Source organism: Myotis myotis, unplaced genomic scaffold (genome assembly GCF_014108235.1).
Source record: "Myotis myotis isolate mMyoMyo1 unplaced genomic scaffold, mMyoMyo1.p scaffold_m19_p_8, whole genome shotgun sequence".
NCBI classification, from domain to species: Eukaryota; Metazoa; Chordata; class Mammalia; order Chiroptera; family Vespertilionidae; genus Myotis; species Myotis myotis.
Window position 1 is genome coordinate 77,674,126 of NW_023416390.1, and position 25,944 is coordinate 77,700,069.

A 25,944-nucleotide genomic window follows, 5' to 3' on the forward strand; every position below is an offset into this window, starting at 1 on the left:
GCCTCAGTGCAGGGCTTGGGCGGGGCGGGTCGCACAGGATCAACAGGGTGGGCTGGAGAGAGCAGTTATGGCGGCTCTCAGTCCTGTCCCCAGGGGCTCTGCCTCTCTGAGTCCCAGCACCCGCTGCAAAGCTCAGAGAGAAAGCTGCACTCGCTCTGACCGAAGCCAGACAGTCCCGCTTCTCCCGTTTGAGTCTGGGTCCCTAAAGACTCGCCCGGATCTGGAGCTCAGAGTCTGCGACTCCCTCCCGATTGAAAACGCCAACCGCGCCCTCGCCGCCAGCCCGCTCCGCGCACTCCGCACCTCAGAATTTGACTTCAGCACTGTGCCTCCTCTGAGTGTCCGTATGCGTTTCTCTTTCCTCCTAGTTGTAGGACTTCCACTCAGCCGGCGTTCGTGTGGTTCTGGGTGATGTCCCTTCCGTTTTTTGGTTTCACTTTTGAAGTAGTTGTTCAAAGCAGCAAACTCCGGCGTTAACCTATGCCGCCATCTTGGTTCTCCGGCACTTGTGATTTCTTACAATGACCTTGTCCACTGCCAAGGCTTTAAGTACACTCTGTGTGCCAGTGACTCCCAATGTATGTCCCCATTTGAACTTCTCTGTGAAGCTAAACTGTCTAACCACGTTCTCAACAACTCCTATCTAGCAGACATCTATGACATAGCAGATTTATTGGTATCTGGTAGGCCCTCAGTAAATCTCCCTCAATGTCCACATTGATCTAGTGTTTCTTTAACAGGTAGTACATGCACATTGTTTTAAAAAATACAAAAAGCATAACACAGTATGGAGGGAAAAGTGAGTCTCTGTTCCCCAAGTGTCTTCTGTAGAGGCTGATATCACTCTTTTTGGGTATCTGCCTGAATATATTCTACACATAGACAAGCAGTTATACATCCAGTAGATATTTAAGAAAAAAATAAAAATTGACGCACAGATAATGGACCTGGCATTGAAAATACTTTAAATAACCAGTTTGCTAAAATTAAGATTTCTGAGTGTTCTTATTCTCCTGAGAAACAGATGTTTACCCTGAAACTCTTTCTAAAATCTTTTCAGGACCCACTAGTCCACTTCTTACTTCACTAGGTTGAAAGTAGTAAGTGAAAGCAAACCTGCCTGGGATCTTACAGGAATGGAGAAAGCATCCCTCTGTCCCCTCCCCTGCCCCCCACACTTCTGCCCTACGCTAGCGTCCTTTCTTTCTGGGACCATTGCCAGAACAGCCAGAGTGATCCTGTCATTTCTCTGCTCAGTCCTTCGTTGGTTTCCCATCCTGTTCAGAATGAAAGCTCAAGTATGTAGTGTGACCTTAAGGCCCTGCATGGCCACTGTGTGCCAGCCACACTGGCCACATCCCTGATCACTGACTATGTGGAGTTCCCTACTGCGAGGCAGCCTTGGCATCCTGTTCCTTTATCACGTGCTGTTCTCCAGGTAGCGCTCAGCCCACCCTCCCATCGCTTAGGTCTTTGGACAAATGTCCCCACATTAGCAGTGTGATTACTGTACATAAAATTACACTCTCGTTATTCTCCTCCTTTATTCTGCTTTATGTTTCTGTGCATAATGGGATTATTTGTTCACATGCTTGCTGTCCGTGTCTCCTGTGAGCTCCACGGAACAGGCAGCTGCTCCATTTCGGATTCACTGCTGAGTCCCTGCACCACCACACGAAAGGTGGCAGTGGTATTTTTTGACTGACAGTAGAGCTCAGGGTATGAGTCTCAGCATGCATTACCCTTGCTGAGTATCCTGGAAGTGGGTAGGGTTTGGGACACTTGAGATGGGGTGTCCCTGTGTGTTTGTCTCCTGCCATCTTTCTACATCCCAGAAACGACACTGTGAAACCTTGTAGGCGTGGGGTGATTTTTTCTAATGTACATTAAAATACATCACTATTAAGTACAACACGCTGGTCCATGTTCCATCTAAGATCCATTGTGCCTATTATGGGTGTCGCACCCACCATCTTGAGGGGACTTCTGTGAGGCCCTCGCATTGCTGGTCACTTCACATACCAAATACTCCACGAACAGCACCTCCACTGACGCGAGCCCCACAGTGCTGTGTCTTTACACATGTTTCCTTGGCCTGGGATGCTCTTCACAGCCTTCTAGCGTCTCTGCTTGATGATTCCTGTCCATTCTTCCAGACCCTGCTTCAGCATCACAATGCAGAGCCCTTCTTCTTCCAACCTGTCCTAGGTGGGTCTTCATCACCCTGATCCCTTTCTTCATTTTGTTCCTGTTCATTGATTTCACATTGGTAAGTAAGGACTGTCCTGTGATGAGTTTCAGGTTTCCCACCCTACACTTGTGCTCTGGGAGACTGGGAGTAGATTTTGTTTGCTTTAGTCTCGGGGCTTGGCAATATCAATGACTGAAGTTCAAATCCCTTTCTAAAATAGTTACCCTAGTGGAGCAGTAGCTATGGCTAGGATTGATTGGCATGAGATGAGAACAAGAGTGAGACTTGCATGTAAACCTAGGGAGTTGGAGGTTAACTGGAGAGAGGGAAAGGATGCATTGATTGATGGAAGGTACCAAAGGCGTGATGCCTTCTGCAAGGTTTCCTAGAGCAAACCCTGCTGGCTTACATTAATTTACCTGGTTGTGATGAGTAGCTTCAGGGCTTCTCTCCCCTTCTCTTCCCCCGCCCCCTCCCCTTCCCTCCCCTTCCCTCCCCTCTTCTCTTCTCTCCTCTCTTTTCCTCTCTCCTCCCTCCCTTCCTCCTCACACACTTTGGTAAGTCTACTTTCAGCCCAACCTTTGAAGTGGCACTGTCTGATATGATAGTCACTAAATTGTAATTAATTACAAGCAATTAATATTTTATTTCTTCAGTTGCACTAGGCATGCTTGAAGTGCTCAATAGCCATACATTGCTAGTAGCTACCATATTGGCCAATGTATAATAGAACACTTTCATCATCACAGAAGTTCTATGGGACTGTACTGCTCCAGAATTGAATTCTTTAATAAATCCCCTATGTTGGACTTTTGTCCCTCAAGTTGAAGGCAGGAAAAAAGTCCTATCTAAATGAGATGTCACTTGGGTGGGTTTAGTCACTTTGTGTGTCATTACAGATATAAGCAAAGGGCCATTTGTTAAGTAAGGAGAGGATTTTAGTGGTTACATGTTGAGGAGATGGACAGTCTCCCCATGGAGAGTGTGTGGCCCAGAGAGCTTTGGCCTGAATGACCATCCCTGGTCCAAGCCACCCTCTCTCATTACAGCCTGTTCATAGTGCAGCAGGTGGATGGGGTTGGAGATAGAGGGTATTGATGGGAACATGGGTGGAGAGGGGAGATGGGGCCTAGAGCCTAGGAAAGTCAAGAGAGGAGGTAAGATGTATAAGGATGGAAAGATGAAGGGAGGGAATTCCTGCAATAGGAAAGGAGGTATATGTTGATAGCAATGGAGTGAGGAAGGCCGAGAGCCTTGAAAAAGATGGGGAACTTTTTGGCATGGCCATTGTAGAGAAAGAGAAATGGCTCATAAGCATTCTTTGCTCACTTTCTCCTTCCCTTTACTCCACATCCAAACCAATTGTGTTTGTTGCTTTAACAAGAGGCCTGGTGCATGACATTTGTGCACGGAGGGGGGGGAGGCTGTCCCTTAGCCCAGCCTGTGCCCTCTCATAGTCCAGGACCCCTTGGGGGATGTCCAACTGCCGGCTTAGGCCCGCTCCCCGAAGCCCATAGTTGTATATCCCCCGAGGGGTCCTTAGCACTGCAGTGGAGGTGGGAGGGGTTCCCGTCACTGCAGCTGTGCTTACCAGCTGTGAGCCCAGCTTCTGGTTGAGCAGTGCTCCCCCTCTGGGAGTGCACTGACCACCAGGGGGCAGCTCCTGCATTGAGCATCTGCCCCCTGGTGGTCAGTGCATGTCATAGCAACTGGTTGTTCCTCAGTTTGGTTGATTTGCATATTAGCCTTTATTATATAGGATTATTATATAGGACTAGAGGCCTGTTGCACGAAAAGATTCGTCCAATAGGCTTTCCCTTCCCCTGGCTGCCGGCACCGGTTTTCCACCGGCACCGGTTTTCCTCCGGCACCCGGGACCCAGGCCTTTGCTCCAGCCGGAGCCACCTTCAAGCCTTCGCTGCCCCGCCCGGCCGCCCCTGGTCGGGTCGCACACGGGACGCCCTGGTGGGCCAGCCTATTGCTGCTGCCCCGCCCGGCCGCCCCGGGTCGGGTTGCACACTGGATGCCCGGATGGTGGCCAGGCGGGCCAGCCGATCGCTGTTGCACCGCCCGGCCACCCCGGGTTGGGTCGCACATGGGATGCCCGCCGCCCTGGGTTGCAGATAGCAGGCCCGGATGGCGGCAGGGCAGGCGGGATGGCGCTATTCCAACCTGCCTGCAGTATGCAAATTAGCCACCATCTTTGTTGGCGGTTAATTTGCATATTGCGCTGATTAGCCAATGGGAGGCATAGTGAAGGTATGGTAAATTACCATGTTTGTCTATTATTAGATAGGATGGCAGAGTACATGGAGTGAAGCAAGACCTAACTGGGATAAAACAGCATTAGAAATTGTGCATCTGTGTATACTCACCATTTATCTTTTATTTTTCATTATGTTACACTTGACGGTGTCTGGGTTACAAGTGCTTTGAAGACTAGGGTGAAAGACGATAAATAAAACATTTACACTTTAGGCTGTAGAATATATTGGTTAATTGCCAGGCTACTGTGTTTTAGATCTTGTGTGATTTAGGGGATGATTAGAAGCAGCTTCTCTTTGGGAAATAAGTCAGGCTTTACTGTTGTGAACCACAGGCCTTTAAACCCAAACTTTCAACCTTACATCATTTTGGAGAGAATATCTGTCAGTAGATTTTTCCCTTATAATTTCAGAGGCAAAAATTAATGCTTACTTGCAGGGTTATCCGGAGGTTTGTAATGCTGTACACTATTAGCAATTCACAGTCTTTGCAGAGGTGCCAATGGCTTTAACCACTTCTGTGGACTTTACCAGTCGTTCAGCCATTAAATGTGTCAGTGGCAACACTATCCAGACTCAGACTTGAGTGTCCATCAGGATCACCTGAAGGGCTTAGTAAAACACAGTAAAACATGGGTCACTGGGTCACTGCTGGAGTTTCTGACTCGGGGGGTTGGCATAGATTCCAGAATTTGCTCTTCTAATGAGTTCCCAGGTGACGCTGATGCGGCTGACCGGGGGCCTCCACTTTGGCGGCCCTTGGTCCTGTGGAAATTTAAATTCAGCTTCAGTCTGGGTTGACTGGGGGATTCTGTTGAATGACAGTCATTTATTTACCTCGTTCTGACTTCAGTTTTCCTCCGCTGGGGTTTGGGCAGGAGGGAGAAGGAGGAAGGGTTTATTCCGCTGACGGGCTCCTCCAGGTGAAGGCCAGGTGTGCTGATGGAGTGTCACCTCGCCGCTCCCCCAACCCCCAACCCCCTGAGCCAGGAAGCAGCAGTGTTTGCTCCTCACCCAAGTCTCTGCTGCAGCCTGGAGACTGAGCAGTCCAGGCCGCTGGGGGTGTGAGGATGTGACATGCACGCCCAGAGCCTCTCATTGGCCAGTGGTGAACCGGGCATGGCCACTGGGAGGGAGTCAGGAGACCCAGCTTCTCCCTCTGTGGACATCATACTCCTTGGGTGACCTTGGACAGCTTGCTAGTCCTTGACTCCCCGACTTGACTACTTGTGTGGAAACATACCTCCCCCTCCCAGCCTATGAAACAGCAGAAAAACAAAAACCCCACCTGGGGAGGGGCCTCTGAAGCATTAACCAGTGCCGTGCGGAACTTGGGTGCCTGGGGAGAAAGCTGCTGTGTAAACACAATATATTATTAATAAAACGTCAAAAAATAGCATCACGCCCTCTGCTAATAATAGCTGCTTCAGGCTGCGGAGCTGCCCGCACTCCGGCTCCCAGCCGTGGGGAGGGAGGGTGGCTGTGGGTTTTGAATTTGCACCACATTTAAAAGAAGATGAAAATAGGTTTTAAAAACATTTCTTGGCATATTCATGGGTATATTCATGAGGAAACTATAATAGCAGTTTTGTGTAATTCAACGTTAATAAACCAAATCATCATTTTCTTTTGATATTCATTGCACTTCAGAGTTGTTTGACAATGTGGGCTGTTCCAGAGGCATATCGGCTGACTTAAGAGTGTCCCCCCCACCCCCGTCAGCGTTGGTAAGCCGTAAGTGGGGGGAGCTGTACAAACCACTAGTGATGACTTCATCAGCGAACGGTTCCCTCAGCTCTATGGATGCACATGGCACTGCTACGTGCTGCTGTAGACACCGATCTAAAGACAGCGTTCTCGCCCTTAAGGGATTTGTAATGTAGTTTTGATTAAAAATATATAAGCAAAATATTACATAAGGAGGCCATTGTACTCTTAATACTTGTCTCCTTCAGTCATGTAAACAAAATCCCAAGCTGCTTTGCATGTTATGGAGCTGCCTGAGTGACCCGGAGGGAGAGATTCCTGTGGCATCGCTGGGCCCTGTCGGCAGGAAGCTCAGACCTTTGTTCCTCTCCCCCCACTTCCCCACCCCAGGGGTGTGCGATGGATGCTTCTTAGGGGTGTTGTGACAGACTGTAGAAGGTCTAGCACCCCAATGGTGGCTGCCCTCCCCCGTCCTGGGGAGAAAGCTGCTCTGCATACAGAGACACTGCAGGTCTCCAGGGGCCATTAGGGCCTGTCCTTCCTCACCAGCAGGCATGGCTGCTCCCTCCCTGCCTTCTGCCCAGAGCGTTGTGGCTTTTTCACCCACATGGAAGCCCCCTAAGGACAGGGCCTCACCTGGCTCCCAGCAGGGACCCTCGGCCCCGATGGAGAGGGGACTTGCCTGGGGAGCTTTTAAACAAATCTCACCCCCTCCCTCCCCGAGATTCTGATAAAATTAGGGAGGGGAGAGGGGGGTGGACGCGGGTGTGGTCTCTGGGCAACTGTCAGGAAAAGCCCTTGGTGAGTGCAGGGTGCCCTCGGGGTTGAGAAGCACTGAGTTGGTGGTTGGATTTATCGGAGAGGGTGGATCAAAGTCTCTTCTAGTCACTCGGGAGTTTTTTGAATGGAGTGAAAAATCCCACATCACAAACCTTATCCTGGAAGCTTATGCTGACTATAGGCACCTTTCCTGTAATGGGACCTCTCAGGGTCCCCTTTGTTTGCAGGTAGAAATGGTCACCTTGGGTGTTGGGTACAGCTGGCCCATAGCCGTCTTCCCCAGGGGCACAGCTGGGACTCAGGGGCCAGTGCCTGGAGGGCAGTGATCCACCACCCCCTGGGGATCCCTGGCCTTGCCCCAGTATCTCATCACTAAAGGGTCTCCGGCAGGCACACCTCATCCCTGTACTGCTCCCCTCTCGGCTGCGGCCCCCTTCGCCGCTCCTTCTGGGGATATAAGGCACCCATGGCGGATCTCCATTTGGTTTATAGGGCCAGCCTGTCCAAGACCCCCACTCAGCCCATTCATTACCTTTTCTACATCTCGGTGCTCTTTTGTGGTTCGCCCCGGCCAGCAATGATGCCTTCTTTCTATCTGTGTTGTTGGAAGAATGAAACCTACAGCTGGCGTGTGGATGAGAAGCCTGCCGAGTAGACTCTGAGCAGCGTGCTGACCTGCTTGTTTCTGATGTCTAGGCTTAGGGAACATATTTATTAGAACTCTATTTGTTAGAATTCTAAATAGGTGCCACTTCAATGTTATGCGGGAAACTTCGGGCCATTTCTCAGTCCAGAGAAGGAAATCCAAGATGGATAATGAGAGATGGTTTTATTTACTGGTGAAGGAAGAAGGCTGAGGAGGCTGCCAGATGGGAGGCATCAGGGTGGGACAGGAATGATCTAGAGTTAACCTTGGTCATTCTCGAATTTTTTAATCTCTCCTCTGTCTCTTCATTTTCATTTGGCATTTTGACCCTTGTTACTATCATTTCCTCATACTTACTTCCATATTCTATCTTTCTTTCTCCTGTGAGTTGTTGTGTCTGGGAGCCAGAGACAGCTCCTAGGTCCTGAGCCCCATAGACTTCCCTGCTGCTCCCACACCCCACCCTTGGCCTCATCCCTAACTTCCTCACCTGTGCTGGGTGTCTTAGCGGACCTCATCCTAACTTATTTCCCCTCATTTCTTCCCCAAGAATTGCTCCATCTCACCATAAATACTCTGTAATTCAAAGGTGTCTTATCACCAGAGGGAGACACCTAGGGTGGGCTTTTGTTTTCCTATGTTTAATCCAGTATTCGTGGTTTACTTTTTTATGCTCTGTGCATTATCTGATTTCGTCTTCAGGTAGAAAATATTCCCATTTGGCAGGTGAGAAAATAGAGGTTTAAAGAAGTTAAGTAGCTTGATCAAGATCAAGCAAATGTTAAATGGTAGAGCTTGGGGTATCTCATGCTAGAGCCTCCACTCTTTGCTAATGAACTCTGCACCCTCTGGCCGGAGGAGGCATGAACTGGGTTGCCAAGAGGGTGTGGGGGGTGGGTGGTTTGGAACTCATGGCCTTGGAGATTCTTCCATGCCAGCATTCATGGGAAGCTGTGAGATGATGTAGGATGTCGGAGTCTCTTCCCCATGGGGTTGATTTTGGTGATAAAATTCTGAATCATTTTCTTAGAAATGATTCACTATCAATTCTGAGACAGTGGGTGGTTATAGTGGGAATATGGCAAATAACGGCTGGTCCCAGTGCCTCGGGTTGTGTCATTGTCCCTGTCATTGTGTAAATCGGCAGGTGGAGTCCTTCCAGTTACGTGTCTCAATGTTTTGTTTCTTTGCAGAGCCTGTGTCATCCTGGGGGTGATATTCCTTCTGTCATCCTTATGTATAGTGATCAAAGCCATCCATGACCTCTCCATTAAGCTGCTCCCAGAAGTGGTAAGGTCCTTCTTCTTTCTTCACACTCCCTCCTGTGTCCCCCTCTTCACAGGTTTACTGGGAAAGTTGGGCAGGTGGAGAGAGTATGCTCCACATGTTGGGAGTCCTGAGGAGCTCTTTGCAGAATGTGAATTACTTGGGGCAGAGAAGCACTGGGCAAGATGAAAAGACTTAAAATAGTTGAGCCTGTACTGGGTTCTGTGTCCCTCGCCTTAGATTTCTGACTATTTTTAAAATGAGATGTCTTTTATGTAAAGAGAAATGGGCTGACTTTATAGCAGAGTGAGCCAGTCTGTGTTGTTGATATCTATTATTCTCTGTCCATTTAACGACTGTTGTAATAAGAATTATCTTTTCCTTTGCAACTTGATGCATGAGCCTGTTTAGGTTTTCTGGCACAACTGGCATCGGAATGCAGAAATTGGAGACACAATTTCATACTGAAGTGTGTCTGACTGCTTTGTTCTCGGGGTGAGATGTGTCACCTGCACTCTGATTCTTTTTCCCCCCTCTCCTTATAAATGCTGAGAAAAGAAATATTTTTACGAAAGAAAAGAAATACTTTTACAGTATTTATATAAGGCAGTTGATTTATGAACCAGGAAATGGAGATGCTGCCATTGCCATGGTTCCCTATTCAGGGTAGGGCAAGAGCAGGTTTACACTTGTTGGTATGGACAATAATCCAATAATTAATAAATAATAATAACACAAGAATACACTCTGTGTTTCATGTCCTGACAACTGTAAACTTACTTTTGCCTCACCCTGGACAAGGTAGATAGTGATTTAAATGCAAAAGAAAGGTCTCTCAGGTGATTTGATTTGCGCTCAGCTAAATGAACCCTGCTAATATAAGGCCTAAATTATTAGCCCTTTAAGTTTACTTTTAGAAAAATATATGTTAATCCCTTCTGAGGCAATGTATCACGTGCGTGTGTGCGCATGTGTTTATGGGGAAGGTGAAAGCGAAGCAGAACATGGTACTGCATTTCACGGAGCTATTAAAGCAACTGCGTGAGGTTGTCCTGCCCCCACGCTGAGGCAGAGCCATGCCTTTAGAAACTCATCAGGATCTTACCCTTATTTATCATCACAGACGGAAACACTTGTTCTCTGATTTCTCAGTGACAGGAAGGGAAGATGGGTACCGGGGTAGGAATGTGTTTAGTGTTTTTTAGCAGAGCTAGCTCAGCAAGTATTACTGTTTATAATCGTCTGTGCTCTTCATCTCACTATCGTTGTCTTGCCCTGATCTTCCTGGTGGCCTAGGATCCTGGACTTTTTCATCTTTTCCCTCCAACAGACTTGTGATCCTGTGTTCTGTTCTGTCAGAATCAGACGCTTATGTGAAGTGTAGACGTGAAAGTATTAGTGTGATTAATTAAGACGTTCTAGACCCTGTAAAATATTTGCATTTTACAGGGTCTAGAAATCTGACTCCACTCAGTAATGCTTATTGGTGGGGAGCTCCAGCCCCCGGCTAGTTGACACACTTCTTTAGGCGTAAACATGTGTTTCCAGCAGGACAGCTTGGTATGCAATGGAGAGCTGTGCTCGCAGACCAACCCTTGCAGGGCCCTGCTTGCTTTTCCTCTTGATAGATGAACCATTTTTAACTGGGAACAGTCTCATATCTTATGGTGCAAATACTCCAACTTGAATTCCACGTTGAGGTCTAAATTCCCAGGCGGGGGTCAGAGAGGGTGAATAACTCTACAATTTTGCCCAAGCCTGGACCTGTCCTTGGGGAACTCAGCCCACTGCATCGTTATCAGTCTTAGCGTGGGACTTAAAAATTACACCCATTCATTGTTGCCCCTTAACAACTCTGAAGTGAGGGGTTTGTTTAATAGTTGGTGTGGTTTTTTTTAGTATATATTTTTATTGATTTCAGAGAGGAAGGGAGAGAGAAAGAGAGATAGAAACATCAATGATGAGAATCATTGAGCAGTTGCCTCCTGCACGCCCGCTACTGGGAATCAAGCCCGCAATCCGGGCATGTGCCTTTGACTGGAATCGAACCCAGGACCCTTCAGTCCACAGGCCAACGCTCTAGCCACTGAGCAAAACCAGCTAGGGCTGTTGTGTTGTTTTTTAAAAGCCATTGGAGTAATAGAAAGGTATCAAAGGCGCCTTCAAGCTGTGTGAGCTCCCTTCTCCAGAGGGGAGGCCTTCGTATCAGCTGAGTGGCACGTGAGGCCAGGTAAATGCTGCAGGCTTATAGCTGATGATAGTTCAGTATTGGTCTTTGGGTTCCCTGTGTCTGCTCTAGAAATTTTGTGGAAGCCAGCAGGCTATAGCCAGACCCCCAACCCCCAATCCCTGCCGACATTCAAAATGAGTGTTTTTACACAGTGCCTCATCCCAAATGAGGAGTCACAAACTCAGATGCCCCCCAGAGCCAGTCTCAAAAACTAGAGAATTGCCTAGGTCCGTGGCACCTAGAAAGCGTGCTCCCGGATTAAGGATCTGCCCTCTGGTGGAGATGCCCTGTGAGGTTGTGGGCCTGGGGTGGTCAAATCTTCCAAGTTTTTAAGAGAAAGTGGAAACCTTGTGTTTAATGTGAAATAAATTGGCAACTGATTTAAAAACTTGAAGTTCTGGCTGGGAGTGGGTGGACAATTTCACATGGGCCCAATAACGCATGGCTTTTGGCTGCTCATGGTGTGGTGGTTGAAAACAGGGAGACTGGTGGTTAGCGCCTACATATTATGACTTTAGGTCAGAGTTACAGCTTCGCTCTTCGCCCTTCCCTTCCCTTCCCTTCCCTTCCCTTCCCTTCCCTTCCCTTCCCTTCCCTTCCCTTCCCTTCCCTTCCCTTCCCTTCCCTTCCCTTCCCTTCTTTTCCCTTCCCTTCCCTACAGAATTGCTTTCTTTACATGTCATTTCTGTCAGGTTGTTACTGTGGGTTTGCCAGAAGCAGCATTTTTCCTACCTTAGGCCTGTTCCCCTGGCAACTTGCTTTCTTTTCTTTAAAAAAAAAAATACTATATTTTTATTGGTTTTAGAGCAAGAGGAAGGGAGAAGGAGAGAGACTTAGAAACATCGATAAGAGAGCAATGTTGATCAGCTGCCTCCTGCACGCCCTCTACTGGGGATTGAGCCCACAGTCCAGGCATTTGCTGGGCCAGTGTGGCTCAGTGGTTGGGTGTCGACCTCTGAACCAGGTGGTCATGCATGGTTCGATTCCCAGTCAGGGCACATGCCCGGGTTGTGGGCTCAATCCCCAGAGTGGGGTGTGCAGGAGGCAGCTGAACAATGATTCTCTCTCATCATTGATGTTTCTATTTCCCTCTCCCTCTCCCTTCCTCTCTGAAATCAATAAAAATATATTAAAAATATAATAAAATAATTGTCCTAAGATGACAGTGCTAACTCTAGTGGCTGCTGCCCTAAACATTCTGATTTTTTGTATTTCTAAATTTCTGATCAGAGTTACTCCCATTTATGGCCTGAGGTCATTTCAGATTGGGCCCCTTTTGAGGTAGGAGGTATTGAACAGAAGGAAATTCGGGGAATGGTGGGTGGGCAGGAAAGCAGTTCTGGGGCCGGGTGAGCAGTTTCACAGCCTGTCAGCCCAGGTCTCCGGGGCAAGTGCCTGGTCCACGCGGGTGCATTTCTGAGGTTCCCTCAGTACCTGGAGCGTTGCACCTGTGGGGTGAGGACACGGAGCTAAAGTTAGGGACACATCTCAACTCTGTGACTTCCTAACTGGAGAAACCTGGGCAGGTTGCTCCACCTTTTTCGGCCTCACTTTCTTTGTCCATAAAATGGAAATAACAGCACCTTTTTTTGTAGGATTGTTAAGCAAACAAAATAAGAAGATGTAAGTAACGTGCTTATTAGCACATAACTACTGGGTAAGTGTTGGCTGATATTACTGGACTAGAGAAGTTGGTGGACCTTTTGGTGCCTTTAGTTTTGGAAGCTTAGACTGGACTGAGCAGTCCAGGAAATGACCTCAGTGACACTGTACTCAGCTCAGAGTCAGTCGGTAATGCTGTAAGCTCCTCCTTGAGCAATAACCTCTAAATCCTGGATGCGCCATCAGCAACAGAGAGATTCGTCTTCCAGTATGACACGCTCTCAAGCATAACTCGAAGTTTAATTTGGGACCTGCGTTGACAAGTACTTTAAACACACACACACACACACACACAAAACAATCACACACAGTCAAGGTCCTCCACATCCCCCCAGCCAGCCTCTCCCAGCACCGTGCAACGAAAGGTGGAAACCCGGTCAGACTATCAGTGGTGTTCCACCCTTGTTACTGCAAACAGAATAATCCTAGTACTTAAGCAAGACTGACCTCTTTATTCATCTTTGAGACAAGGACCTACCGGCTTCCAAGTAGAAGAGAGCTGAGCACTGAGGGAAGTTGATTATTATTGGCTGAGAGCGTTCAAGGCAGAGAGAGCCCAGAAATAGGTCTGTACATATCTGGCCAACCGGTTTTCAACTAAGGTGCCAGGGCAGTTCAGTGGAGGAGAGTGAAATCTCTACAAGGAATGGCGCCGGAGCAGCCGGACCTGGATAGCCATATGGACAAGGTGGACATCCACCCTTATATCCGAATTAACTCAAAATGGGCCATAAAGCTCAATGGAAAACCTAAAACTCTAAAATTTCTAAAAGAAAAGAAAGGAGAAAGTCTTTGTAACCTTGGGTTAAGCAAAGGTTTGTTGAATCCAGTACCAAATGTATGAAGCATAAGATCAAAACATCAAGAATTGGACTTCATCAAAATGAAAAAGCTTTGTTCCTCCCAGACGCCATTATGAAAATAACAGGACAGCGTAGACAACACCCATGGAGCAGACAAAGGACTTGTATCCACAGTGTAGAAAGAACAGCTTAATAAGAAGACAAACAACCTAATAAGAAGATTGGCAAAAGATTAGTACAGACAGTTCACAAGACAAGAGATAAATGAATGGCCAGTAAGCACCCAAGAAAATGCTCAACATTATCCTCTGGGCATCACAAATTAAAACAACTATAAGCTACCACTACCTACCCACTGGAGTGCCCGAATTAAGAAAAGCAAATGTGTGGAGCATCGGCAGCCCTCATGTACTGATGGTGAGAGTGAGACGGTTCATCCACATTGGAGAACAGTTCAGAGGTTCATTAAAAAGTTAAACATCCACTTATCAGATGATCTAGCCATTCCACCCTCAGGGGTTTACCCAAGAGAAACTAAAATATATGTCTGCACAGACTCTTCCACAAATGGTTATTGCATTTTTCTTTCTAACGTCAAAAAACTGAAAACAACCCCAATGTATATCAGTAAGTGATGGATACACAAATTATGGTATATCCACATAATGGGATACTACTCAGCATTAACCCGTACAACAACATGGAATAACCTCAAAATAATAAAGGCGGGCACCAGGAGCAAGGCAAAAAGGAACATGTACATAGCATTTCACCTGTATATGTGAAATGTATATAACATTTCAGCTGCAAACTAATCTATAGTAACAGAAGGCAGGTGGTGGTTGCCTGGGGATGATGGGGTGTGTGTGTGGGGGGGTGCTTATTAAATAGCCACAAGGAAACTTTAGGGGGTGATGGAAATATTCTCTTGCTTTTGGTGATGGTTTCTTGGACATAAAACCATGTCAACATTGATCAGCCTGTACATTTTCAATATATGCTGTTCAAGTACATCCAGAGGCTGAGCTTGGCCCCTAATGACCTCACGTTGCTAGGCCAAGAGGAATCCTGCTCAGATCTGTGTAAAATAAATATTTCAAGTTGCCATGAAGAAAGGCCTTGTGTTCCTGACTGTAACCCATACATCCGGTACCTGGGATGTTGACAGCACCGCTAAAAGTCGCACTATAAATAGGTAGCCATATGAAGACAAGGTGTGTGATGAGAGGGAAGGGTAAGCAGCAGGCTAAGCATGGCAGCTGTGGCCGCAGGTCCCAGTGAGGGGCGCTGTGCTGGAGTGTGCTGGCCTCAGGCATTGCCAGAAGCACTCACAGGGTACACTTGCCGTGGCTCAGGCTCCCAGAGGGTTCACGGTTCTAAACCTGAATGCGTGGTCGCCGGTCCGTTCGGTCTCTGGCACACAGTGGGTTTGCTTGCCAGTTCAGGTGTTACCTAGGAAATGCTGGCTGGTTCTCTTCTCCTCGCTGTGTTAGCATTGAACTCTCCTCAGAAGGCGACGTGTCTCTGCACCGTCCTTCACGCTGTGGTCTTCAGTCTCTCAGGCCCCTGTGTGTGTTTCCACCTCAAGAAGGCCCTTCGGCTTGTCTTGTTAGACCACAGTTTTCCTGAAGCATATAGGGTGTTCGACTCACTGCCATTTCACAGAGGAAAGAAATCCTCAGATAAAGAAATAGAACAATTTCCCCCAGAAACAGACACACAGAGATACACACATATACAAAGACACACAGAGGCGCACAGACAGATACACACAGACATACACACACAAACACATATAGACACACATACAGACAGACACACACATACATAGATACACACCAACACGCATGTAGACACATATAGACACACACACGTATAGACACACACTCAGACATACACACAGAAACATATACAGACACACACAGACATACAGAGACCCAAGCACACACATTTACATAGACACACACACACTCACATACATGAACAGAGCCAGGTGTTTTGACAGGGCTCTTCTCTCCTGTGGATTGCCTCCTGGAGTACCACAGAGTATGAGTCCTGAAAGTCAGCTTTCAAGAAAAGCTAATACAACACGCTCAGTTTCCTGATTGAGGAAATATGGCCGAGACTCAGTCTAACAGAAGATTCTGAATAAACTTCAAGTCTAGAATTTTCCAACTACTGTATGGGAGTGACCCCCCACTTCCCTCCCCATCCATTTTCCCAGTGGCCTTGAAGACTCCCACATGACAAATACTATGAAAACCCGCCTTGGGAGGCTGCTGGGTTATGGCAACAAAAACGGAGAAGAGAAAGGAAGAGAGGGAGGGAGGGAAGGAGGGAGAGAAAGGTGCCCACTCCTCTTCATCCCCCAGTCTAATTGAGGGGCATCTGTGTATTTAAGGACACTAGTGTTTATTAACGATGTGTGTTGCTAAGGCAAGATTGCGTACTTTGCTATTCAGATGCTTTTGTGCTTGACCTTGGGAAATGTATTTAATCTCTTGGCACTTGTCTTTCCATTTGGAATGTGAGAATTCCGCACTTCTAATTTGGTATCTCTCTTTCTCTGAGGCTTTAAGAGCACTGTCCTAGCTTTGGAAGGTGTTGAACATTTTAAAGTAAATCTTTTTTCATTCACTTCCCTAAGTGCAATATGGACAATGCAGTCCTCATAGCATTTCCCTGTTTCTCTGTTCATTGTTCAGCTAATGAAGGGAATGGCACTGAATGCCTTTTATTTCCCGGGCTTGGACTAAGGCGCCCCTGTGTGTATGGTGCTCACAGTCCCTCCCCGCAGGAAGCCTCGGGGATTCTGTTCCCCCAGTGACGGCTCCCCTCTGCCTCACCTACACTCCGCCTGCCGTCCCAGCAGCAGAGCTGTCACTATGGAACAGTCAGGATATGAGTATTTGGTGACAAAGCCACACGTGCTACTGAATTGTTAGGGGAAATTTGGAATTTTTGGGGAAGTAGTTTTGGGGCACTGGGTAAGGATTCTTGGTCCTTGAATAATCCTGGTACAGTGGGCTCTCTGGTCACCCAGCCCCATGGACTCAGTGAAGAGGCAGAACTGAAAACCAGGCTGCCGGCACCTGCGAAGGCAGCCCTTTGGGAGGGACCCTGGGCCTTCCTCTTCATGCTTGGTGGTGGTGGTGGGGGGGGGGCTGTTGCAACGAGAGGGAGCATGAGAGGCAGCTGTCAGAGGAGCCGCTGAGTAGAAGCTCTCACTGGGCGGGCGGTGGTCTTCTACGCTCCCCGCCACCCGCGGACTGGTGAGAGCAGCGTGGGGAAAGTTAGTGCTGCCCTCGGGTTCTGCTGCGGTCCTGTTGTACCTGACCCCGCACCACTCCATCTGGAGTTCCCCAGACATCACGCAGCCCCAATATAGGTGCCCGTCCTCCATGCTCCCGAGACACCCCGCGCTCTAACCACAAGACAGTGTCATTTTCTTCCTACTTGTCTCCCTGAATAGACTAAACTCTCTAAGGACTAAGATTCACTGTCTTTCCAGCCCTAAATAGAACCTGGCATGTAGTAGGGACTTAACACATGTATGTTGGTAAATGTATATTGAATGAATCAATTCATGTATACGTGAGGCCCTTGGCTATCCCAGGCAGCCGGCCAGAATCCTACTTAGAAAGGGGCTAAAACCAAGAGGAGCTTATTTTTCAAGGAACCTTAAGCAGTCTGTGCTGTGGACACTTTCACACCCCTGCGGGAGAATCAAGCTAGCAGAGAGGCTGTGGGAGAGGCCCATCCGAGACCACTCCCCGCAGTCATAGCCTTGCGTTCTGTTCTGAGCGCAGTGCTAGTGATGCATGGGAGCAGGTGAGATCCAGGTGAGGCAGCTTGACCATCACCCCTGGTTTTGTATGAGACCTATTTGTATCCATAAAATATACAATGATGTGTGTTCTTACGTGAATGGGTATTGTACATATCACACCACAACTTTTTAACTCAACATGTTGTTTTAAAATGTTTTTATTGATTTCAGAGAGAAAGGGAGAGGGAGAGAGAGATAGAAACATCAATGAGGAGAGAGAATCATTGATTGGCTTCCTCCTGCATACCCCCCACTGAGGATCAAGCCTCCAGTCCAGGCATATGCCCTGACCAGAATCGAACCCAGGACCTTTCAGTCTGTAGGTCAACGCTCTACCCACTGAGCCAAATTGGATAGGGCACAACATGTTTTTAAGATCTAGAATATGTATGGTGTTAACACCTATCATATACATTCAGGTATTGTAGCCACTCCCCTGTGGAACATTTGAGTAGTTTCTAGTTGTTGATTATTACAAATGTTGGAATGAACATAGTTGTACTATCATGGTAATGTGTAGTGTGTGCAGATGGGGTTTCTCTGGGTAAACATGTAGGAGAGGAATTTTGGGATAGTAGATCCTGCCAAATTGCCCTTTAGTGTGGCTGTGCCAATTTACGTTCTCAGAATGTCACCATGCTTCATGATGTCTTCAGATCTTTTCCTGTATAATAAAAGCCTAATATGCTGAGTGTTCGACTGTTTGACCAGTTGCTATGATGTGCACTGACCACCAGGGGGCAGACGCTCCAACTGGTAGGTTAGCTTGCTGCTGGGGTCTGGTCCATTGGAACTGGTCAAGATGGGCCAGACATGCCCTGGAGCCCTCCCTTGATCCCTCCCCAGGCCTGATCGTGCACCTGTGGGGTCCCTTGGCCTGGCCTGCCCCCCTCTCTAATCCGTGCACTGAGCCTCTAGTTTATTATAGTTTTCCAGTCTCTTGGCTGAAAAATGATACTTATTGTTAGTTTTTTTTCCCCTTGATTATTGGTGAAGTTGATTATACTTCTTTATGTTTATTGTCTGTGTGTTTTTTACAAACTGCTTCTTTATACATTCTTCACCCATTTTTCTGTTGTCTTCTTACTGGTTTTTAGGAGTTATTTATAGGTTCTGAGCACCAGTCTTGTTGTATACAAGTTGCAAATAATTTCTCTTGATAGCTTGTTTTTCTTTAAAAAAAATATTTTATTGATTTTTCACAGAGAGGAAGGGAGAGGGATAGAGAGTTAGGAACATTGATGAGAGTGAAACATTGATCAGTGCCTCCTGCACACCCCCTACTGGGGATGTGCCTGCAACCAAGGTACATGCCCTTGGCCAGAATCGAACCTGGGACCTTTCAGTCCACAGGCCGACGCTCTATCCACTGAGCCAAACCGGTTAGGGCCTTGTTTTTCTTTTTAATATTGCGTATTTTTTGTTATTAGACACCCCTCACCCCCACCTCCACCTTTCATTTTGCTGTAACCAAATTTATCAATCCCTTCTTTTATGGGTTTGTGGTGGTTTTGTTTTATTGGAGAAGTTGGGGGTTCAGGATGTGATAAAGATCTATGCCAATATCTTCTTATTTTTTAAATACATATAAAAATAGACTTTAAAATTGGATCTTTAATTTGTCTAGAATTTTTATGTGTGTATGGTATGAGGTAGGGATCCAGTTTTGTTGATTATTTTTCTTATATGAACATAGGACTTTCCTGACTCCATGTCAAAAACCACCTCCATCAGATGCCAAATCCCCATGGGTGCGTGGCCATCTCTGGACCTGAGCCAGTCATGTTCCATGCTGTGGGCCTGTGGGTTCTCTTCCAGTGTTATACTTTAACATTTCTATAATTGCAGTAAGTCTTAATGCTTGGTCCCTCTTTTCTGGGATCTTCAAAATGGTTTTGACTAATGTTACATTTGTAGTACTCAATATGAATTTCCAGCTTAGTTTGCAAATTTAATGAAACATTCTGTTGTAGTATTGAGTGAGGTTGCATTCAATGTATTAATTTTGAGTAAATTGGCTCCTTTTAGCTATTGAATCCTCATTTCTATTTCATCTCTCTCCATTCATGTTTTCTTTTATGTCCTGTAGTGACATTTTGTAATCTTCTTTGTAAGGATCTTACACGTTTTTATTAGGGTTATTCCCTTATAGTTTGTGCAGTTTGTTGCTATTTTAAGGGTTAATGTTTGTTTCATTTTCTAAATATTTATTGCATAAAAAATCTAATGGTATTTGAATACTTTTGGTTTTGCTAACCTGTAACCTTAATGACTTTTCTAAAATTATTTTTGGTTATCACATTGTGTTGGGTATATTATATAATGATGGTTTGGCTCTTCTTACAATTCTCATATTTCTTTTTTCCTTGTCTTACTTATTATCCAAGATCTTTAAAACAATATTTAATAGTTTGGTGCTGATTTTGGAGTCAAGAAATGACTATTTGACTTCTTTTTTACTTAGAATTTTTTTTTAAAAAAATCACAAATAGCTGTTGAATCTTGAGTATTTTTTCTGTTTATACTGAGATGTTTCTTTTTCTTTAAGATGTTCATGTTTTGAGTCAATATTCTAATATTGAGGCATCCTTACATTCTTGGGATAAACCTTATTTGTCCAGAAAGTCCTATTTTTTTTATCCATTGTTATGTTTCCACTTACAATTTCATTTAGGTCAGTGGTCGCCAACCGGTGGTTTGCAGACCACTGGTGGCCCATGAGGTCTGAAAGGTTGGTGACCGCTGATTTAGGGTTTTTGCATCTGTGCTCGTGAGTGACATTGGTCTGAAGCCCCGTCCTTGTGTACCACATGCAGGATGGGGCAAAAGTAGGTTTACAGTTGTGAGTACAAAAAAGAGAGTTTATTCTTATATTATTATTTTTTAATTATTGTATTATTTTTCATATGTAAACCTACTTTTGCTCCACCCTGTATGAGTTATGTGGCTTTTAAAAAAAGTGTTTTAAAAATTGATTTTTTAGAGAGAGAGGAAGGAAGAGGGAAACAGAGAAACATTGATGTGAGAACAAAACATCGACCAGCTGCCTCTCGCTCTCTCTCCACCAGGGATTGAGCCCGCAGTCTGGGCACGTGCCCCAACCAGGAATCATATCAGTAACCCTTTGGTGCACGGGATGGTGCCCAAGCAGCTGAGCCACACTGGCCAGAACTCTTTTTCTTCTTATTCAAGACATATATTTCTTGACTGGGGTAAAATGCATATAACATAAAAGTCTCCATTTTCTCATTTGGAATATGCATGATCTGACTCATCTATGATGTAGCTTTCTTTTTTCTCTTTCTGTGCTCTGGTTATAATGCAGGAATTATTTGCCCCTTTAGGTCTTAGTAGAACTTACCTGCAAAATTGAGCCAGTGAACTCTGCAGCCAAGACTTCCTGGGTAAAGTAGCTGAGAGACGTGGACAAGTTACTGCACTTCTTTGACTACAGTTTTCTCATCTGTAAAGTTAACATTAGTGCCTGTGTCATGGAATTGTAAGGGTCCGCTCAGTCAGTGCATGGAACAAGCATTTAAAAGGTGCCCAGCCCTTGGTGCTACAATAGGTGTTTGTTGCTTCTATTATTGTTGGTATTATTGTTGAGTTGTTCCCCCTGCCACCTTAAATATTGTTATAGTTTATGTTTTTAGAACAATTTTCAAACTTTGTTTTTCTAGAAAATTGCTTATTTGATCTAGGCCAGTGGTCGGCAAACTGCGGCTCGGCAAACTGCAGCTCGCGAGGCACATGCGGCTCTTTGGCCCCTTCAGTGTGGCTCTTCCACAAAATACCAGCTTTTCCACAAAATACCGACTTCTGCGCATGGGCCACGAAGTGTCAATCGCACTGTACGTGCACGCCCGCACGTGGTATTTTGTGGAAGAGCCACACTGAAGGGGACAAAGAGCAGCATGTGGCTCGCGAGCCGCAGTTTGCCGAACATGGGTCTGGGCTTTTAAGTCTATTGCAACAAAGTTGCTCCAGATAGTTTGAAATGACTTTTTATCATCTCTAATCCACCTGTACTTATGGGCTCTGTTGTGTTGCCCATGTCCATCTGTGGCCTTGCTTTGTGTATCTTTAGCTAGATTGCAGGAAGTTTCTTGCATTTCTTTTTTTAAAACCTGCATTTTACTTTGCAGATCAAGTCTGTCGATTTGCTTTCTGGCTTTTTGGTGTGTTTTTTCGGGTCATCCGTACGCGGGGCCATGCTAACCTCCTCTGTATCCTTCCGATTTTAGTATATGTGCTGCGAAGCGAGCTCTGCTCTCTGGTTTAGTAAGTTCTTACCTTTAGTGGCGCCTTCATTTTGTTCACATGCAGTTTTTTGGGTGGGTAAGTGCGTTTATGTTTGCTTACTTTTCCTTTTTGTTTTTTGCTGTTGGTCTTTTTTTCCTGTTTTGTTTTGTTTCCTATGAGAGACAAAATGGTCACTTACGTAAGAAGTTGGCCAAGTTAGTCTGCACAGAAGTGTGTTCTGCGTGGCAATGTTCCACATTGTACCTTCAAGGTGTGAGGTGGCTTTCAGGTTCTGGACTAACCTACCCTTGGCCAGGTAGGGACCTCTGATGGAGCCCAGTTGTTTATAAGTGTGAGAAAGGTCCCTTAGTGACTGAACCACCAGTGAGTGCTCCTAGGGCAGTGATGGCGAACCTATGACACGCGTGTCAGAGGTGACACTCGAACTCATTTTTTTGGTTGACTCCCCTGGGTCAGCCCCACAGTCACATAGCCAGTTCCTTGCCTACATGTCTGACACTCCTCTCCTGCTGGTTTGCTTTCTGACTAATACACTCAGCAATCACTGCCCTGAAACATTTTCTTTACCTTGAGTTTGTTTTTACCCAAGTTGTACCTGCATATAATCAAGCAGCCAATTACTCTGCAAGACTCATTATAAAAAAATAACCCCCTCTCCAGGGGCGACTGTTTATAGCTCCTTCCAGCTTCCATCTCTAAGTAACATGCATGTGTTGTTACTTCTTGCTTTCTCGGTTATTGGCATGATGTCTTGACTTCCTATTCTGTTTAGCCCTTTAATCATTTCCTTGCCTAATTACCTCCCAATACATTTACATGGTTATTTTGATTAGATCAGTATTCAACATTGTTATTATTAAGATTATAAATGTTATTCATAGCTGAGCCCAGGAGTCTTGTTTGCTTTATTTTTTCCTTTCTTGCATTACATTGTGTATTTTCTCATGCTAATAAAGGAATATATAATATAAATTACACACACACACACGCACACACACACGTGCACACTCCGGGTCCGCTCTACAGCTGTCATTTTAGGATCCCAGGCCTTGTAATCCTGGGGATTCAGTTCCCTTTCTCTTAGGTTGTATCTCATTGGACCCCATGTTGGTGCCTTTCCTAGGCTACTCCATCCTCCAGTAGCTTCCTCAGAACAGATACAAGGAAGACAAACATTTTGAGACTTTGAATGTCTGGAAATGTTGTTATTCTATCTTCAGACTTTACTTGGTAACTTGCCTGGGTGGAAATGAGTTTACTCTTAGAGTTTTGAAGCCATTAATTCATTGTCTTCTAATTTCTAATATTGCTTTTGAGAACTTTAATGGTATTCATGTCCTTTAATCCTGGAAGATTTTCTTAAGTTATTTTATTATTTGTTTTGCTATTGTTTTTTCTGTTCTTATATTTTTAGGCTTTATATTATTAAATGTTGCACTGGTCTTCTAATTTATTTCTCCTATATTTTGTTTTTAATTTTTTAACAATTACTAAATAGAGATATTTTTAAAAAATTTTTAAATTTTATGATTTTTTTATTGATTGCTAGAGAGAGAAAGAAAGAGGGAGAGAGCGCGAGAGAAAGAGAGAGAGAAATATTAATGTGAGAATGATACACGGACTGACTGCTTTCTGCACGTCCCTCACCAAGAAATCATGCCAATGTGTCCTGACTGGGAATCAAACCAGTAACCCCTCGGTGCCCAGAATGATGCCCAACCAGCTGAGTCATACTGGCCAGAGCGCCTATATTTTAATTTTTGTTCGTCTGAGAGATTCCCTCAACCTTATCTTCTGATGCTTTTAAAGTTGTTAACTTCTGTTAGTATGTTTTTAAATTCTAAAAACTATTTTTCCTGCTACATTCTTTTTATAGTATCCTTTCCTCATATGACAGTATAGCATCTCCTATTTCTAATGATGTTAATGATCGGTTTTAAAAGTTTTCATCTCTCTGCCTACTATTGTTGGCAAGTGACATTTTCTACCTGTTTAGGTCTCTGTCTTTCATATTAGATGGCTTCCAAGTCTGGTGATCATTGACTGCCTGCGTATATTTAAGAATATATTTATGATTGTGTGTGAGCGAGACTTTTCAATTGTGATCTTAATTCTATGGCAGGGACTTTTTTAAGTTGGTGTTTGGGTTCAGGCATGGAATTTAGGGAAACTTTAATTGGAAAGAAATTGTCTTTATTTTTATTTCGCCTCAATCTGACTGTTAACATTTTCTTCCATTCTAAGATTAGGCAATCAGTCACAGTTGTAATATTAGAGTGCGTGTGACTTTTTCACCAACAAAATACAAATCAGGTATTTTTTTTTTATTTAAGGTTGATTTGGCAGATATCTCAACATATCTTTTGTGCTTATCACAGCTTAAAACTACTGTACTTATTAGATCTGCCATGGATTTTGTTATTTAATACATTAACTTAGAAGCACTTCTGTGACTAAAGCAGTTTATCTGTCTTATTAAATGAATGCAAGTATAATTGGTTTTCTTTATACGTCTGTACATTTTACTTTATGCACTTAAATCATGTTCTCTGTTCCCCTGGGCTAGTCACTTTTGAGGGTAGAAGGCAACTCCCTTAACCCACCCACCCCCCCCTTTCCAGGCAGTCACCCTGCTTCAGCTCAGCCTGGGGAGACCCTGTGTTTTGCTCTCTGCAGTAAGCGCTTCCCTGCCTGCAGGGAATAGGCCATCACACCGCCCAATGGAGAAGGGACCTGGGCTCCTGAGGACATTGTCAGTGGACCCTCCTGCTGTTAGTCTCACCTCTGCCCCCCCCCCCTCCCCGTTCCAGGGTGCTGAGTGGAATGGATCCTGAGCCCTTGGGGTTTGGGCATCTTGCTCTCATCCTCCCCTTTGCCCTAGGATGCCGTTCCCCCTGCCCCTTTAAGGAGCTACCACACCTCTGTCTGCTTTTCCAGCTCACACAAATCCAGGGCGGTTGTCCTTCTCCTGTTTTCTTTGTCCTTGTGGGTTCGTGCCTTTATAAAAACTCCTGTGCTGCCATTAGTGGCCTCACTAGGCTGACTATGTGGGTTCACCCCATGCTTTTCCATCGCAATTCCTTCTGATCTTTAAGGAATTTTCTAATAGAGGAAGCAATGTCTTCCATTGTGAATTGCTCTTTTTATTTCGCCAAAATTGAAATTCAGAACCATCAGGAGCATAGAGGGAGACTGTCCTGCATTTTTTCTGTGTGAAGGGCAGTAGATCATAGGCCTGGCAGATGGAAGCTTGAGTACCTTCTACACCACAAGTGGTGGGACCTGATCCTAGAGGTTACTTTGCTAGCTGTTTGGGGCCAATGCCTTTTGTCCTGAGGGTTTGACTGAGGGCTTGCTATGCTTGGTCCTGGTTTGCGGGACCCTGAGGTGTCACTGCCTGTAAATGCCCACCAGGGAGGAAGGTGTGCGAGGCCGGCCACAATGGCTCAGCTCTGATCCCTGGCAGTGTCCAGGCATCAGAGTGCTTGTCCCCCAGCGGGCCCTGCTTTCCTGAACTGCATTAGCAAAGGGCAATCGGCTGATGCCTTGGTTAACAGAAACGAAGCTGCATCTTAGAGCAGGAGCCAAGCCCGTCACATGCCCTCCCTTTCCCCGGGCAGGCAGAGTGCCTCCACCGACACTGCCCTCTCCTTGCCTGTGGCACCCCGTGGTTCTGCCAACTTCAGCTTCACAGTATCCATGGAGCTGGGCATCTGCGCCCTTTGCAGGTGGGCCAGTCCAGCCGGAAATTACCAGGGGCCAAGGGCTCTCGGTCTGTAGGCCACACCAATGACCCGATGCCACAGCTGCAAACCCTTAGCTCTTGACCCTCCCCATATCAGAATGTTTTGATATGTTAATTTTAAAATTGTGAAGTCATTTAATGTGCATCCATGGCAATTTGTCAATGTAATTTAATAACCAGGGGAAATTGAGAGCTTGTGCTTGGCGTAATTTTCTCCACAACTGCCAGCTTTTCTCATCTGCCTGGGGCATGGGGCTGGGGGAAAAAAAGATCTGAGGATTAGAGTGACTTTTCATTTCACCTGGGGCCATAAATCGATAGGCATTGAGTATTCAGCCAGCACCAGCGTTTCCCTGGGTAATTCTATAGCAGGGCCGTGTCAGACGGTTTGAAATTTGTCCTCATTAGGACGACTTTTTTGCAGGCGTAAGCAAGTGCGCGTCCCCACCCCCCACGTACAGTCACACAGCTGGTGAAAGGGGACGCGTTGGTCTTTGGGGGACTGGGGGAGTTGGATTTTCACACAGGGCCTGTGTCTGGTGTGGTGACCACAGCTCA

The 25,944-nt window shown here is 45.9% G+C and overlaps 1 protein-coding gene and 1 non-coding gene across 2 annotated transcripts in view; one reads left to right on the forward strand and one right to left on the reverse strand.

Moving 5' to 3' along the window:
• Positions 1-25,944, forward strand: part of TMEM163 (transmembrane protein 163) — a 237,086-nt gene that overhangs the window by 186,443 nt on the left and 24,699 nt on the right. Inside the window, exon 5 of the mRNA XM_036320248.1 lies at positions 8,782-8,878. Coding sequence (XP_036176141.1) covers positions 8,782-8,878 — 97 coding nt within the window. The remainder of the gene's footprint in view (positions 1-8,781; positions 8,879-25,944) is intronic.
• Positions 21,540-21,645, reverse strand: LOC118662307. Its single transcript, XR_004969692.1, has one exon. It is a non-coding gene; the product is annotated as a U6 spliceosomal RNA (small nuclear RNA).